The sequence below is a fragment of the Dendrobium catenatum genome, unplaced genomic scaffold, assembly GCF_001605985.2.
Source record: "Dendrobium catenatum unplaced genomic scaffold, ASM160598v2 fragScaff_scaffold_1664, whole genome shotgun sequence".
Taxonomy (NCBI): domain Eukaryota; kingdom Viridiplantae; phylum Streptophyta; class Magnoliopsida; order Asparagales; family Orchidaceae; genus Dendrobium; species Dendrobium catenatum.
In genome coordinates, this window is record NW_021320126.1 from 493,164 (window position 1) to 510,085 (window position 16,922).

The window sequence follows — 16,922 nt, forward strand, 5'->3', positions numbered from 1 at the left end:
TCTACACGTGTATGCACTTGATCAATTCTTATCTCTAGACAGCTTATATATAGATCACTGTACACCTGCGTTAATATATCAATTCCATTTTATTCTTCTTCCACTTCTCTGTGTCTCGTTCTCTGTTCTTTTCTTTAGTAGTTATCAAAGCAAGCATAATAATAATTAGCACATCCAATCTGAAAGAAAAAGTTTCTGCTGGGGATCATTTCAATATGTATCTGGACGATTTCAAAATTTAAACAATTTATTAATTGAAAAGGTTAAGAAATGAGGAAAATAAAAAGAAGAAAGAAAAAAAAAAGGATAAATTAGGTACGAAGTCAAATATTACCAAGAAATAACACCACACAGTAAATTTACGTTATCAAAGTTTGAAAGAAAACAACTGCGATACCTTCTCGACATGATCAAACACTATCACATCATTATATAAACCTAAGTTGATGTCAGGGAGGTTCCTATCATCCTTTGGAGCGCTCGAAAATGGAAGCCTTCTCCTCTCAACATATCGCATGGTGTCATATGAGAAATAACCCAGCCATCCACCTACAAAGCAATTGAAAGCCACTTTCGTTGTTCAAATTAAAGCCTTAAAATAATATAAATCCCTCAGATTTCCAAACATATCGAAAATTAGCATATTTTATATAAGATACAAAGCTTAATGGACTCCTAAAAACCATATTTAGGCTGGCTGGAACCTGGGGAATGACATGAATCTTGAAATGAACTTGGAGTATCAAAGTATTCAAAATAACCGTATAATAAGCCGAATCATGCAAGCAAAAACTGAAATTGATTAGGCTGGGTTATCCCCTGGGGTGTTCGTGCAAAAAGAAGCAAAATAAAGGGGCCAATCGTCCCTCCACTGATTTGCCGCCAATGACAACATCGTCGAAGAGGAAAGCACAATGAATTATTCATCTCCTAATACGGTTTAGCATGGAGGTTGAATGAAGAGACGCGAGGCGACAAAGCTAAGGCCCCCATCAGGATGGACGGAGAGAGGAGATGGCTGAAGAAAGGAGTTGAAAATGGTTGGGAGCGGAGGAGTTTATGTAAGCCATTGAGACGAGGGAGGGAAGAAAGGTCTGGACGAGCCTAGGAGCCGGGCAGAGAGTTGCTTTTACGGATCCAGGGGCCCCGTGCATTGAATAGATTTAGGTGCGGACTGGGGAGATGGAATGTTAGTTTTGCGGTACTCAATGCTGTTTAACCTTCCACCTTTCATCGTTTTACTTTTTCTCCCGTCAAGCGAGAGGATAGGCCTGCATTTACTTCGATCAGAATATAGTATTTATGGTACCTGGTTTAATACTCTGGCCATCGGCAGCCATGCCACGGCCAGGCTGGCCCCGGCATCTAACGCCTCGGCAAGACCTCGCGGTCGCGCAGCGCGGAGGAAGGCGGGAGATTCGGTGGGCATTTCTAGCTATTGTCTGCAGCTCCTAGGAAGTTCCTACTAGCGGTTAAGGGACGAACGTCTTATTTACGAGGAGAGATTATTACTGCGTCGACTTTTTTTTTTTTTTTTTTTTTTGAGGAGAAATTTGGGCAAAGCCTGAATATTAATAAAGCCTCAAACATACAAATTGTGAAAAGAAACAAAGTTCTCCATAAAAAAGGGGAGCAAGCTCGAGTGAGCCAAAAACAAAATGAATGATAAAAAATTAACAAAATTTGATTAGCTTCAGCATAACAAGGGTTGAGAGCCACAAAACAGCAAAAAGGCTTGATCTAAACAACAACATGAATGCACGAAGCCTCAAAAGCCATAGCAGCTAGGACTTAGTATAAGTCAGATTAAGATTATTCATGAAGAAGAGATGCAGGCCCCTGATTTCCCAAAGGCCATCCAAGGAGTGACCAGTAGAACGAGGCACGTCACTGTTTGTGGCTAAGTAAGGTCCCTACAAGCATAATAATTGTAATCATAAAATCGATATAGCCTCCCACTAGTAGCGCAAAACCATCAGGTAGAAAAAATGCTAAACAACCAAAAATCCTTACAAAAGACCTATAAGATAGTCCAAATTTTTCCACTTGCTAAGCTTCGTAAAAACTGCATTCTTAATATTGGTGTAGGTGGTAGAGTTACTATGCATAAAGTTCCTGAAACTCTTCTTTTTTTTCTTTCCAGATAAATTAGATAGCGCAAAAAACAATGAGATAATATAAATTTATAGTATGATCCTCAAGATTTTCTTGATCATTAATCCAAACCAGCATTTGCAAAATCGTGGGTCTTAGAAGCAAAGCAAATGACCCCGATATGACGCTAAGTAGAACTGAATATGAATAGTTGCATTCAAAGAAAATATGCAAAATACTTTCGTTCGAGGAGTGGCATAAACGACAAGTATGATCCACCTGAATATTTCTTTGAAGTAAAATATCTACAGTTTTAAGTCCAACAAAAAGCCAAGCAAAAGTATAGAATCTCAATGCATACATTTTGTACCAAATCATACTAGACCATGTGCAAACTGGTTGGTCTTTGTAAAATTCTTTGAGGTATTGGCCGAAAGTACCAATAGTAGAGTTTTCCCAGTTTAAGGAATTGACCGATGAATCATAAATAGGATGGCTTTAATAGCGTTTGCAACATATGAAGGCAGAAAATTCGGCAAATTCCAATGATTCCCGATGATTAAATCCTTAACAAAAGCTTTTTGGTCATAAAGTTGAAGCAATGCATTGCCATCATGGATGGCAGCAAGAGTAAAGTCATCACACCAATGGTCCCAATGCAGAGAGATGTGAGAGGTTGGAGTAACCTGAAACTTAAAAGAGTTTCTAACCACAGCAGCAGTTGAGTAAATGGATTTCCAGAAGTTGGAAGCAAAAACCAAAACAAGGCTCCAAGGAGAGGAGTATTACATGATAAATCATGAAGATATGGGAGATGAATGATTATACATTATACTAATAACTGAGCAATTGAAAGCGGATTGAAGGACCGGAATGGAAGGCAACCCCAGTCCTTCGAGTATTTTTGGTTTGCATACTTTGTCCCAAGACACCAATCTCAATTTCCTAGCAGTGGTAATATCCACATAAAATAAAAATCTAGATGAATACTCCCTAATAAATTTAATAACAGTCATAGATATAATCGAACCTCGAATCCAATATGCAATGGTGTTCTGAACGGTGAATTTCAGATATTATAGGAGACCTACAAAAGAAAGGATATTTGCTTTCCATCAATTTAGTTTCATAGTGATATTTTCCATTAGAGGGGAGAAATCAGTCACAAATTATCTTTTAAAAGAGAAAGAGATACCCAAATAAGAGATTTTAGAGCTAAGATTAGGAATGGAGAGAGTATGACAAATGGCCTAGTGATTTTAATACTCTTGTGAACCATAATAAAGCTTTTCTCAAAGTTAACATGGAGACCAGACGCATTTGCAAAATAGTTGAGAATAGCAATGAATTTGTTGCAATTAGCCACCTCCGATTTTCCAAAAACCAAAAGATCGTCCGCATATAGTGGATGGATCAGTTTGAAGCCATTCAAATTGATGCCCACAAAATCTCTTTCATCAAGAAGAGCTGAGAAGACTTCCATGAAAATACAAAAAAGGTAAGAACTAAGTGGACATCGTTGCCTAAGACCTGCTGATGAGGGGAAATAGCCTTCTAAAGCTCCATTTATCACAAATGAGCAATTAACATCAAAAATACAGGCTTAGATCCATTTACTCAAGGTGCTAGGAAAGCCTTTTTGTTCAAGCCGAGAAATAATGAATTCCCTTGAAACTGTATCAAATGCTTTGCGAATATCCAGCTTGGTGCAAAAATATATATGATCACTCCTCTTATTAGCAAGTGAAAGGAATTCTTTGGCAAGGATGATGTTGTCAGTATAAATTCTAGATTTAATAAAATTGGCTTGGTTGTCTTTTATAATCAATGGCATGGATTTGAGTATGTTGGCTAAAACTTTTGTAATGATTTTGTAAAGAACGTTGCATAAGGCAATTAGTCTGAAGTCTAAAAAAGTTGTGGCATGTTTTGATTTGGGTATGAGGGTTAGAGCCGTAGCTTTCACACTATTAGAGAGAGAACCATTCTGGGAAAAAGATCAAACAGACTGGCAAAAAATCGGGCCTATAATGTGCCATCCTGATTTGTAAAAATGAAAGTTGAATCCATCTGGTCCTAGAGCTGATGATGAAGCTCCTGAAAAAACTGTTGCTTTAATATCATAATCAGTGACATGTTGGATAAGGATTTGAGGCATTGAAGTGGCTATACAAGTTCCAACAATGAAGACATCCATATTATTATGAGTAGGCGATAGAGGGTGGTATAAGGTTTTAAAATGTTCAATAATGGAGTTAACAACATCAGATATAGAGGAGTGATGTGTGGTGGAACCCAAATTCAAAACTGCATTCTTGTTGTATTGTCTGACACGAATTTTAGCATATACTTCTTTTATTGAAAGTAGCCAAGGGTTTAAAAGGTTGGGACTTACTGATTTCATTGAAAGTAGCATACATGTGAGATTTTGAGTTAGGTTACTTTTACCTAGAGATTTTCCCTAACACATTAACTAAAGTCAGACTTACGACCTCTATTAAAAGTTGTCGGGTTTTAACAACAGTTGTGTAATTTTGCACACTTCACTGCCTCGACACCAATACTAGTATTTTGTATCAATGTTGGCTTTGCCTATAGTACTAGTTTTCTCTTTTTTTTAATACTAGCTTTCCTCTTTCAGTACCAGTTTTATTTTAATACAACATTTTCTCTTTCAGTACTAGTTTTTTTTTTTTTTTTTATTGTTTACCACTCTATCTTGATTTTGCTTTTTTATTTGCAGGTGTTCGAAGCTAGCAATTGTAGAAGCTAGAGTTTGCAACTGCAGGATTTGCTAGGAGCTGCAGCTTAGAGAGCCTTGGAGAGTTGATGCAATCAAAAAAAAGAGATTGCAAAGAACTCAGGTCTTCCTTATTAGAACATAAATATAATAATAAATATTACAACGACAAACGCTAGATTTTACACATTGACACAACTCACCCTTAAAACTTACAAAAAATTTTGAGAAGAATGATACAGATGGGACAGGAACCTTTAATAGAGAAGAATGGGTAAAAGACCGAGATGAAGTTTTAGAGGGGAAGGAGGAGGCTAGCTCACAAGCTAGTAAAAATCCGTATATTTACAATCCAAAAATCATTCAAACTCTTATGCTAACTACAGGAAAACAACCACTATATATAGGGAAGAAAAGGAAAAAAATATATATTTAATGCAAGGTAATAAATACACCACCCAAACAACCACTAGGATTTCCTCAAAAACCATAGCAAATAGGAACCGAAAATGCGACAGTAAATGGGGGAAAACTGGAGCAAAATAGCTGCCAAAAGGGGGAAACTAAAGCATCAAACGGCATCCAATGGGGGAGGAAACCGAATCATCAACAGGGGGAATATGAAACATCATTCGGCGACCAAGGGGGGGAAACCCAAAACTTTGCCTACATCAATTCTCCTCATGTTGAGAGATCTCATCCCCTGATGAGATAGCTTCAAAACTTCAATGACGCGTCGAATGAGCCACATCTAATTCTTGTATTAAAGTTGTATACTTTCTTTGAATTATTTCTTTTTCTTGATTAAACTAGGTTTGAAGAAGACACTTTTTATTCTCATATTTTTTTGCTCACAAATTCATTTTCTCCTGAATTTTGTATAATTCATTATGGATTAGACTAATAGAACTTTCTTGGGAAGGGACCCATCTGCTTGTTGGAATTTTTCCTCCAAGATTAGTTGGCTAATTTTCACCAACTACAGATTATATTTCATCTCGATTTGAAACTTTGGTTGTTGGAATGCCTTTTTTTTTCTTAGAAAGAAAGAAGTAAGACAAACAAAAACCTAAAACTCTGAAACCAAAATGATGCAACTAAAAAAAGAGATTACAAAGGTGATGTAAACAAGATTTCAGGTTTCCCCCTTACCTATGTGGATGCCCCTTTAGTATTTGGTGTTGATGTACGCTGCTTCAAATCCCCCCCCCCCCCCCTACGCTGCTTCAAACCCCCCCCGCCAATTATCCCAAGGTTTTTTGTATCCTTGGCTACTGTGTGTTGCTTTGGATTCCCCCCTTGGCAGTTGTCCACTATTTTTTATGTCTCTGGCCTTTGTGTGTTGCTTTGGTATCCCCCTTTACTATTATCCCTTGGGTTTAACTGCTATTTTTCTATGTTCTTATTGGTTGAATGGATTGTGCTTTTATTTCCTGCATTTAATACCTTTTCTCTATATATAGGGATTATTTTCATGAGTTAAAAAAGAGTTATTTGGTGAAAATGTTTGGAATGTAAAAACCTACGGGTTTTTTTAGCTTGCGAGCTAGTCTCATTTTCCCTTCTCCTATTAAAATTTGTCTTGGCCTTCTAACATCTTCTTCTCTATTCATTGTTCCCTCCTCACTTGTATCTTTCTTCTCAAAAATTTATATAAGTTTTATGGTTTATGTTTGTCATCTTTATGTTTGAGGAAGACATTTAGTTGTTTGCAATCCTATGATTTTTTGTTTTTTTTTATTGCAACAATTTAGTATTAGAGCTTTAGGTTTTAATGTGTCTTCCTTTCTTTTCTTTAAAAAATAAAAAATGGACAATCATGATGTAATATAATCTGTTATGGATGAAAATCAGCCAACTATTTTTTAAGACAAAATTCCAAAAAGCAGATGGATGTCATCCTAAAGAAGTTCTATAGATCCTATCCAGAATGAGCTATACCAAATTCAGGAGAAAATAAATTTGTGTACATAAAGATATGAAGCTAAGAAGCCCCAACTTTATTTCGAGTTTGAATAAGTAAAGAATATGATATGAAGGAAATCTGAATATTTAATTCAGGAAATAGAAATGACGCCTTCAGAACATCTTGAAAGTCCTGAATCTATCTCATCAGGAGAAGAGATTTATCCACCAAGGGAGAATTGATGTAAACAATAATTTAGGTTTCCCCCTTCCCTATTTGGTTGCCCCTTCAATTTTTGTGTTGTTGTGTGCTGCTTCGAATTCCCCTTCCCCCTGGCAACTATCCCATGATTTTTTGTATCCTTAACTGTTGTGTGTTGCTTCGGATTCCCCCCTTGGCAGCTGTCCATGATTTTTATATCCCTGGCTGTTGTGTGTTGCTTCGGTATCCCCCTTGGCTGTTGTCCCTTGGGTTTTGTTGCTATTTTTCTGTGTTCCTATTAGCTGAATGGATGGTGCTTTTATTTCTTGCATTTAATGTATTTTATATATATATATATATAGGGACTGTTTTCCTAAGTTAAAAAAAGGGTTTTTTGTGAAAATATTTGGAATGTAAAAACATGCAAGTTTTTTTTGCTTGTGAGCTAGTCTCATTTTTCCTTCTCCTCTTAAAATTCGTCTTGATCTTCTAACCTCTTATTCTCTATCCATGATTCCCACCTCACTTGTATTATTGATGTAGAACGAAAAAAAATGCTCTGCTAAGGAAAGGATTTCTTGCAGGTCAGCAGAGAGAGAGCTCACCAAGACTTCTGGTCAGCAGTTTTACTGCTTCAGAAAGTTCTGGACAGCACTATATAGTAATCACGAAACTTGGACATGCTGCTGTTTGACGTTGGAAACTTTGGACTTCAATTTGGGAATGCACTGGGTACAAAACAGCAATGCACAATTGCTGGAGTAGAGATACAGTAAACGGTAAACCAACAATTTTGAAGATACTGTGAAGGAAATTAAGGAGTGGGCAGTTAGGTTGAACGTTTAAGAATTTCCAAATCAGAATTTGGGAGTAATGGAAATTAGGAGGAGCTGGCTAATTAAGTGAGCATTAATGGTTGATTGGAGGCTTGATTGGGAGTTTTAATTAGATAGGAAAGAGATTGGAGGGGCCTGACCATGAGAGAGAGGAGAGAAAGGTGTCCAAGTTCAATGTATGTGAGTTAAGGATCAATTAATCAATTAATTTCAGGATTGATTAACTGATTGAATGAAGGGAGTTTCCACATAGGGTGTAATTAATTATGAAAGATTTGAAATTCAAACTTGATTAATTTGAATTCAAATCTCTTTCTAAATTAAAAACAATCCAAATTAGGAAGGAAGGGGTTTTGGAGGGAAGTGGAGTTTGGGAATTTGAATTCAAAATTCAAATGAGAGCTGGGCCACATTAGGAAAAACCATGGTGATGCCCATTAATGGGGCTGGCGGCTTCATGAGGGGAGAGAGGGCAGACGGCAAGCATAGACCATGGGGAGATTAATTAGAATAATTAATACTCCTCAATTTAGGTAAGCGATTTGGGTAAATTATTTCAAGTCCAATATGAATTTCAAATTCAAATTAGATAAAAATGGAAACTTTCCTAAAATAGAATTAATTAAAGAGGGAAAGATTTTGAAATTCTCAATGATTAATTTTGAATTTCAAATCTACTCACATTCAACTCAATCTAAAATAGGAAACAAGCTTGGATGGAGGAAGAGAGTGGATCGGCGGCTAGAGGGATAAAGGCCGGCGACATGGGGTCAGGCATGGGTTTGGCTGTGGGTGTTGGACGGGGAAAAGAGGGGTTTTCGAGTGAGGCTAGAATCTGGCGGCCAAACGAAGATGGGGAGGAGGAAGAAGATGAAGATAATGACGAAGAGCAATAAGAAGGAACAAAAACAAATAAACAAAATATCAAATATACAACCGCGAGCCCGGACATATCCTGCGGCTGACGGGTACTACGCTGCCCTTCTCCAAGGGACTTCACCCCACGAGCCCGGACCCATACTGCGGCTGGTGGAAACTCCGACTCCCTCCCATAGGGATTTCACTAACGTTCTTCCCAAAGAACCCAAGTGCAAAACGCAATTTTTTTTTATTGATAATCCATCATGTTTTAATACAAGAGCAAAGGCCTCTATATATAGGTCTTAAAAGAAACTAAAAGACACTTTTTCCCCTTGGGCTTATATAAAAAAAATCCCTTAAGTAAGGGTAAAAAGAAAAATGCATAATTAAATAAAAATTACATTTAATATAATAAGATAAAATGAAGGGATCTCGGCCGTCGATCTTGGTCTCTTCCTTTGATTAATGCCCACCGTTGGATGTCCGCATCAATTATTCTTCTCAAAAATATATAAAAGGTTTATGGTTTATATTTGTCATGTTTATGTTTAAGGAAGACATTTAGTTATTTACAATCATATAATTTGTTTGTGTATTATTTGATCGCACCAAAAGGACTCAGGTCTTCCTTCTTAAAACATAAACATGACAACAAAAATTACAACGTAAAGACACTTTTCATTGACAAACATGAGACTTTACATATTGACACAACTACACCCTTAAAACTTTTTTTTTTTTTTGATAAGGATAAAGATAGGGCAGGAACCATGGATAGAGAATAAGGGGTAGAAGATCGAGATAAAGTTTTAGAGGGGAAGGAGAAGGAGGTTAACTTGCAAGCTTGTGAAAACCTATAGATTTACATTCCAAAAATCAGTCAAACTCTTACTCTAATTGTAGGAAAACATCCACTATATATAGGGAAGAAAAGAAAAAAACATTTAATGCAATGTAATAAATACACCACCCAAACAACCACTAGGATTTCCTCAAAAACTACAGCAATTAGAAAGCAAAAAAGCAATAGTAAATGGTGGAAAATCGAAGCAAAAATAGTTGCCAAAAGGGGGAAACTAAAGCATCACACGGCAACCAATGGGGGAGAAACTAAAGCATCAACAAGGGGAATATGAAGCATTATTCGACAACTAGGGGGGACCCGAAACTTTGCCTACATCAATTGCCCTCTGATTGAGAGATCTCATCCCCTGATGAGATAGCTTAAGAACTTCTATGACACGTCGAATGAATAACATCCAATTCTTGTATTAAAGCCGCATACTTTCTTTGAATAATTTATTTTTCTTGATTAAACTGATCTTGAAGAAGACGCTTTCTATTTTCATATTTTTCTACACACAAATTCATTTTCTCCTAAATTTTGTATAGTTCATTCTGGATTTGATCGGTAGAACTTCCTTTGGTGGGACCCATGCCATCCGCTTGTTGGAATCTATGATGCACCGACACTTCTGCTCAAAGAGGCGTGCAGTGTCCGACACCGTGTCCGACACGACACTCGTCCGACACTCCTCCGACACGTGTCGGACACGCCGAAAACGTGTCCGATTAAAAAATATTAAAAACAATCTAGACACGCGTGTCCGACACACGTATCTTAAATATTTTATAATTTTTTTAAAATATAATTTCTTATATTTGATGAGATTTAAACTAAATTTCTTATTTTCTATCCACAACACGAAATCAACGTCTGCATTTAATATTCATTCATCGAATATTCTCATTTTCATTTCTCTTTGGCAATGAAGGTATTTTAATCTCCTCTTTTTTGCACAATTACAAATATTTCTCTTCTTGAACCAGAGTTGAAAGCAGTGATATTCAATGATGATGATATTGAAAGCCAAAAACAAACCTCTAAAGCTAATCCTAATAGTTGAAGCTTGAATGCTTGATGTTGTAGTAAGTGATTATTTGCTTATATTTTTGTGGTTGTACTAGATATTTTATACTAAATATTTTATATTATAAGCTAGACAAGTTATCATGTCATTCATTTATTATTATTTGCAATTTTAATATGATATTATATTAATATATATACACTATATAAAAAATGTATTGTCGTGTCCGCGCCGTACCCGTGTCCTATATTTTAAAAAAAAGCCGTGTCCCGTGTCCGTGTCGTGTCATGTCCGTGTCGCCGTATCCGTGTCTGTGCATCATAGGTTGGAATTTTGTCTTCAAGATTAGTTGGATGATTTTAACCAACTACAAATTCTACTTATGTCCACGGTTTCCATTCCATTTGTATCTTTTTTTCTCAAAAATTTTGTAAGTTGAAGGTTGTAATCGCGTCGATATGTCATGTTTCGTGTTTATCTATAAAAAAATGTCTTTTAAGTTGCGATCTTACGTTTATATTTATATTTTAAGAAAGGAAGATCTGATTAGTTTGCAATCTTTAAATTTGGTTGCATCAAGAGTTTAGGCTTGCTTAGAGTTTGGAGTTTTCTTTGTTTTGTTTGGATTTCAATTTTAGGAGTTTGGTGCTTAGTTGGTGTGTGTTGTATTTAGGTTGATTAGTGTGAACAACGATTTTTCTATTATTTTATTCTTTAATTTAAAAGTATGTAACTTCACCAGAGTGGCTCTCCTCGTAGTACTGCTACTTACATTTTTAATTTTGTTTTGTTTTAATTTAAATTTTAAATTAAAATTAATTGTTTAGCTCATCAATTAAAATGTATTTTAAAATTTACTCAATTAATTAAATTTAAATTTATTTGCTCAATTAAATTAATTAATTTGTTTATTAATTAAAAGATTTAGTTTTAAATTAATTAGAGTTTGTTTTCATTTCGTTAATTTAGTAATTAAATGAATTTCCAAAAGTTATTTTAATTAATTAGTTGATTAACTAAGATAAAGTTAAACTCTTAAAAGTTGAGGCGCCTTTTAATATAACGGTTAGAATTTCATTAGAAGCTCTAAAGTTAAGAATGCTCATATTAGAGAACTCTTGGGAGGTGGCAAATCAGAAAGTTACATTGGTGGGATAAAATCGTGAGGTCATTAAGTCAAAGTGAACAATATCTCAATATTTGAGAGTTTGGCCTATTACAAACAATATCTCAAACATGTGAACGCCATTTATTAATGTTATAGAATTGGTTGGGCATTAACAAGAAATATTATTTTGATTAGAGGGGATGAAAGAGAATGGAATTGAGATGGAAGACTTGCTTCTAAAGATTATTTTGATTAGAGGAGATGAAAGAAAAAGAAGGGAATAGAGATGGAAGACTTGCTTCTCCTATCTTATGGCTCTTTGATATGAAAAATTATTCTTCCTGGATTTCAAAGACCCAATAAAAATGTGCCACGTCGCGTACCAGGCTTATACCGAGCGGTACTGAGTACCTGAGCGTAAATCGGACGGTTCTCTTGTCCGGTGTCCACACAGAATAATCTCTCATTTGATACATTATGTGCTAAAAATGCTTCTCAAATACAAAGAATCTTTCTAGGTTTTCTAAGATCCCTTATATTACATCAAGATAAATATTTATCTATAACCTTGGGTTTATCTTCTGCACAGCGGAAGAAAAGAATATCCTTTTATTTTTAATATCCAATGTTTTGTTACAAGTGAAATTGATATAGACAAAGGGGGGGTTAAATCAAACCCAAAAAAATTTGGTTTTGACTTCCCTTGAGCTTGCTAGCTCATTAATTTTTGAGCTGGAATTTAGCTCATTATGATCTAGTTTTTTGTTCATTTATTGAACTAAGAGTTAGCTCATTATGAGCTATGTTTTTAGTTCACTTATTAATTTATTAGTAGCTCATTAATTTTGTCTCTTCTCCTTCCCCTTGTCTAATCGTTTCCCATTGATGGCTCTTGGGTTCCCTTGCCTTGGCTCCTTGGTTCCCACGGCTGCCTCCTTGGTTCCCATAGCTGCCTCCTTGGTTCCCACGGCTGCCTCTTCGGGTTCCGCCTGGGCTGTTATCCCGTGGCTGATGGGGGGGCTTTTCCGTGGCTTTGGTGCTTTATTTCCTGAAGTTGACTGTTGGATTTTCATTTCCCTCATTTATATTATGAATATGAAAGGACATTGTGGCTGTTTGGTTTCTCTTCTCTTGCCTATAAATATGAGTTGGTTTGTGGATGTTTTAGCAAGTGATGATTTGATTTTTTGAAATATAAACCTGCAGGTTTGTTGTTTGGAAAAGCTTGCGAGCTTTGTCCAAATTCCCTCTTTCCTTCTCTCTCTGAGAAAGCTTGCGAGCTTGTCTCCACTTCGTCTTGGCTTCTAACCTCTTTCGTCTCTTCGCAAGTGTCATTCCACCTGTATCCTTCTTCTCAAAGAAATGCAACTTTAGGTGTTTGTCTTGTTTGAGTCATTTGTAAGTGTCTAAGTTTGTAAGTCTTTTATATTATGAAGAAAAGTTGTTGTTTTTAGTTTATTCGTGTATTTTGTGTCTTTTCTATTACTTAGAAAAGTTTGTTTTTGTGATCAAAAATTTGGGGCCCTCTCCCAAATTTTGATTGCATCAGAAATGACATGGTCAAATACATAAACATATATTGTACTATGATTTAGGAACTTCTAGGCATGTGGGTAGAAAGTAGTCGACCATCGCTTAAGGATTGAGTATCGCTTAATGGTTTTAGTCATGGATTCAGCAAAGCTAACTATTATGTGTCATACCTTTGTTCTGAAGGACTTAATCCTACAAACTTTCTATTGGAGGTAAGTCGAGATGTCTATGTCAAATTGAGCTGAAAGGCTTAATTGCTGCGGTATCGGATTATGTGTGCGCTGAGCTCTCTATGATGATTGTTCTAAGGGGATTCGATCATTATTGAATTAACAAGTGATAGGATTGAGTCATTCAAGCTAATCTTGGCCAGGGATGATACTTTGTGTTATTTGATGGAACCCGAGCGATTGGATCCCATCTAATGCCTATCTGGCAAAGTTGAACGATCTGCGTCTTTGATGACGGCGGATGCCTGTAGGGACACGACGTAATCTTATCAGGCTGGCGGAACAGCAGACCAGTGCAGGTGTAATGTGCGAGACAGGAGGGGTGATGTGAAAGCCTATCATCATATACAAATGCCATTCAAGTTCAAGAAATGTTGAGATATGATTCAAACGAAATCGGGCAATTTTACAAACAAATTAAAGGAAGTTCCGTCTGATAGAGTATGATCCGACTTCTTTCTTAATAACCACCAGAAGCGTGCATTGTTTAAGCAGCATTAAAAAAACAACTTCCTCAAGGCGCGAGAATGTACCGCAAAAGACATCGGGGAGCTCCTCCATGAATAGTGGACTCCATCCCTCCATAATCCTCCGTGGAATAATCATTGGGTCATCCACAAATTCTTCAGTCCTCAGACCTTGCATGCGGTCCACAATCGAAACCATGTTTTCCTTGGAAATAATCTCCATAACCGGGTTAGCTCCAAGAACACTATACCGGCCCTGAAACCCGGAAAAGCTCGTTATTAATCACAAATATATTAAACAAAATGAGAGGAAGTAGGAGGTAAAGGCACCGACGACGCTGCTTCCCGTCAAACCCTGCTCAACGGACTCGAAGAGGAAGCTAGGGGACTCGGTGTCGTCCTCCTCGACGAGGCAACGGTAAGCTAGTATGGGGGTTAGGTGATCACAGAAAATGCAACGGTAGAGCGGGACCAGGTTGCTCCCCATCTCGACGGCGTATGCGAACCTCGCCAGCTCCTCCTTCTCCACTGTCGGGACTAAATAACAAATTGAATTAGATGGTTTCTCTAACGGTAGCGAGCTAAGCTGCTTACCTGAGACGGAGGAAGAGAGAGCAGCAGCGAAGCATTTTAAATGGGGGCGGTGGGAGAAGCCGAGCAACGGGTGGCGGGTGGTCCCTGTCGAAGTGGGGAAGGCAACGACGCCGTGGCTCAGGCTGAATGAAGAGACACGAGACGACAAAGCTAAGGCTCCCATCACGATGGCGAAGAGGGAGATGGCTGAAGAAAGAAGTTGAAAATGGTTGGGAGCGGAGGAGTTTATGTAAGCCATGGAGACAAGGGAGGGAAGTAAGGTCAGGACGAGCCCAGTAGACGGGCTGAGAGTTGCTTTTACGGATCCAAGGGCCCCGTGCATTGAATAGCTTTAGGTGCGGACTGGGGAGATGGAATGGTAGTTTCGCTGTACTCAATGCTGTTTAACCTTCCACCGTTCATCCTTTTACTTTTTCTCCCGTCAAGCCAGAGAGGATAGGCCTGCATTTACTTGGATCAGAATATAGCATTTATGATACCTGGTTTAATACTCTGGCCATCGGCAGCCATACCACGGCCAGGCTGGCCCCAGCATCTAACGCCGCGGCAAGACCTCGCGGTCGCGCAGCACGGAGGAAGGCGGGAGATTCGGTGGGCATTTATAGCTTCTGTCCGCAGCTCCTAGTCAGTAGTCAGTTCCTACGGGCGGTTAAGGGACGAGCGTCTTATTTAAGAGAAAAGGAATTATTCTACGCGGACTTTATTTAAGAGGATAAATTATTATGTCCGGCCGGACTACACTAAGGTTTTGTTTGGGACGGTTTTTTTACGGCTTTCTAAAATAGAGTTTTAGTACAAAAATAAAAAATTTTGTACTAAAACTCCGTTTTAGAAAACAGTAAAAAAACCGTCCCAAACGAAGCCTAAGATCGTCCCATATATTTGAAAGTTGTCGCCGTCGATATTTAAAATATATTATAATGCTTTAAATATCGGACCGGATCAGCCGGTTCGATCATGAACTGGTCACAAGATCGGACCGATTTAGTTTTAAAATTGCTTCTGCATTAAACCGGACTGAACCGATCAGAACCGCTGGTTCAACCGGAGAACCGGTGAATAGGATCCAATTATTTTGAAATCCACAATATAAACATGTAAAATATATTTAATCATATAATATATATTATGTTTTATTAGTTTTATAAATTATGTTTTATTATTTTTCACTTTTTTCTATCTTGTAGTCCAACCCAACTCAAAAAGATCGTCCTCAAATAATTCAATTTAGGATTGCGCTTCTTTTTTTTTTCAGGATTTCAGCGGCAAAGCATCGCAATATATAAAGACTTTTTACAAAAAATTTCATGTAAGCTAAGAAAGAAAGAACATAAAAATTGTCGATGAGTATGGATCATTCTTATTGCGGGTCAAAATATACGTGGCGATAGAGTTAGAAAATTTATGGCTCAGCGTTGTACGGATATCCAGCACACAAATAGGAAATGAAATAACAACACCATGATTTTTATGTGGAAAACCCTGAAATGGGAAAAACCACGGGGACATGCCCAGTTAAAAGAGTTTTACTAGTGTTTGCTTGAAATACAAGAGGCTGACTCGTCCTTAAAATTTAGGACAATCAGATTACAATAAATCGCTTTTGGATTGAAAATCAATTACAACATCGGGCAGAGTTTCGGTGTCACATGGAGATCAGGCGGAATTTTGGCATCACTCGAACATTAGGCAGAATTCCAGCGTCACTCGGGCATCGGGCAGAATTCCGACGGTGGTCGTGGAGGAGTTTCTTCCCTCTAATCATTCTTTTCTTCTTATCTTCTTTTTCTTGTTTTGGTCCCCTCTCAAGAGAAATGAGGGGATATTTATAGTTTTTGAGAATGGCATGGCTAGTAAATAGATGAGAGATCAGGGGTAAATGAGGAGTGGTTGGATGGACGATCAATATTGAATCCCTTAATCGTGTACTGTTTGTCAGATATTTCATAGTCTTAATGATGTCAGAATTTGGCAGTCTTGGACTCGTTGGATTCATCTCGTCAAGCCATTCTATTCGATTATAAGCACATCATATTTGAAAATTGTTTGGTAACTCAAATTATGGTTAGAACTTTCCAATAATGCTTCAGTTGCTTGATCTGGACTCATTTGGGCTCGAATTTGGTGTCTTTGAGTTAGTAAATTTCTAAGACGCTCAGTTTGACTATAAGTTTGCTAAAATCATAGTTCAGGTGATCCCTGGTTTAATTTTATAAGTTTTAAGCTTGATTTTGCCTTGAGATTCATGCCTAATCAAGATAATTTTTAATGATATATCAGTTGATCTCCTATTTTCAGACGTCGAAGCTTCACAAGTATGAAAATACGTGTCACAAACTTCGGAGAATTTTCCATGTGATTTGAAATCCGATCTTGCGTGTAAGAGCCTGAAATGGCTTTACAATTGCCAAAATTAAGTATGGAACGTTGAAAAATAGTCCGATTTGGCCTTTCCGACTAAAAAATCAAATATGAATCCAT

The 16,922-nt window shown here is 37.3% G+C and overlaps 1 protein-coding gene across 6 annotated transcripts in view; it reads right to left on the bottom strand.

Annotated features, from left to right (window-relative positions):
- LOC110104411 (anthranilate synthase alpha subunit 1, chloroplastic-like) overlaps nucleotides 1–14,983 on the bottom strand; it is a 59,902-nt gene extending 44,919 nt beyond the window's left edge. For 2 of the 6 annotated variants that reach the window (XR_003703255.1, XR_003703254.1), the window contains exons 1-3: nucleotides 14,182–14,983; nucleotides 13,914–14,103; nucleotides 398–549 (exon numbers count right to left, since the gene is read on the bottom strand). Coding sequence is in view for 4 of the 6 variants with exons in the window: in XM_028701269.1 (XP_028557102.1) it covers nucleotides 398–549; nucleotides 13,914–14,103; nucleotides 14,182–14,763 (924 nt within the window). In the remaining 2 variants the exon portion in view is untranslated. The remainder of the gene's footprint in view (nucleotides 1–397; nucleotides 550–13,913; nucleotides 14,104–14,181) is intronic. The other 4 variants (XM_020833515.2, XM_028701269.1, XM_020833507.2 and 1 more) reach the window with 4 other exon arrangements.
- Between the last annotated feature and the right edge of the window lie 1,939 nt (nucleotides 14,984–16,922).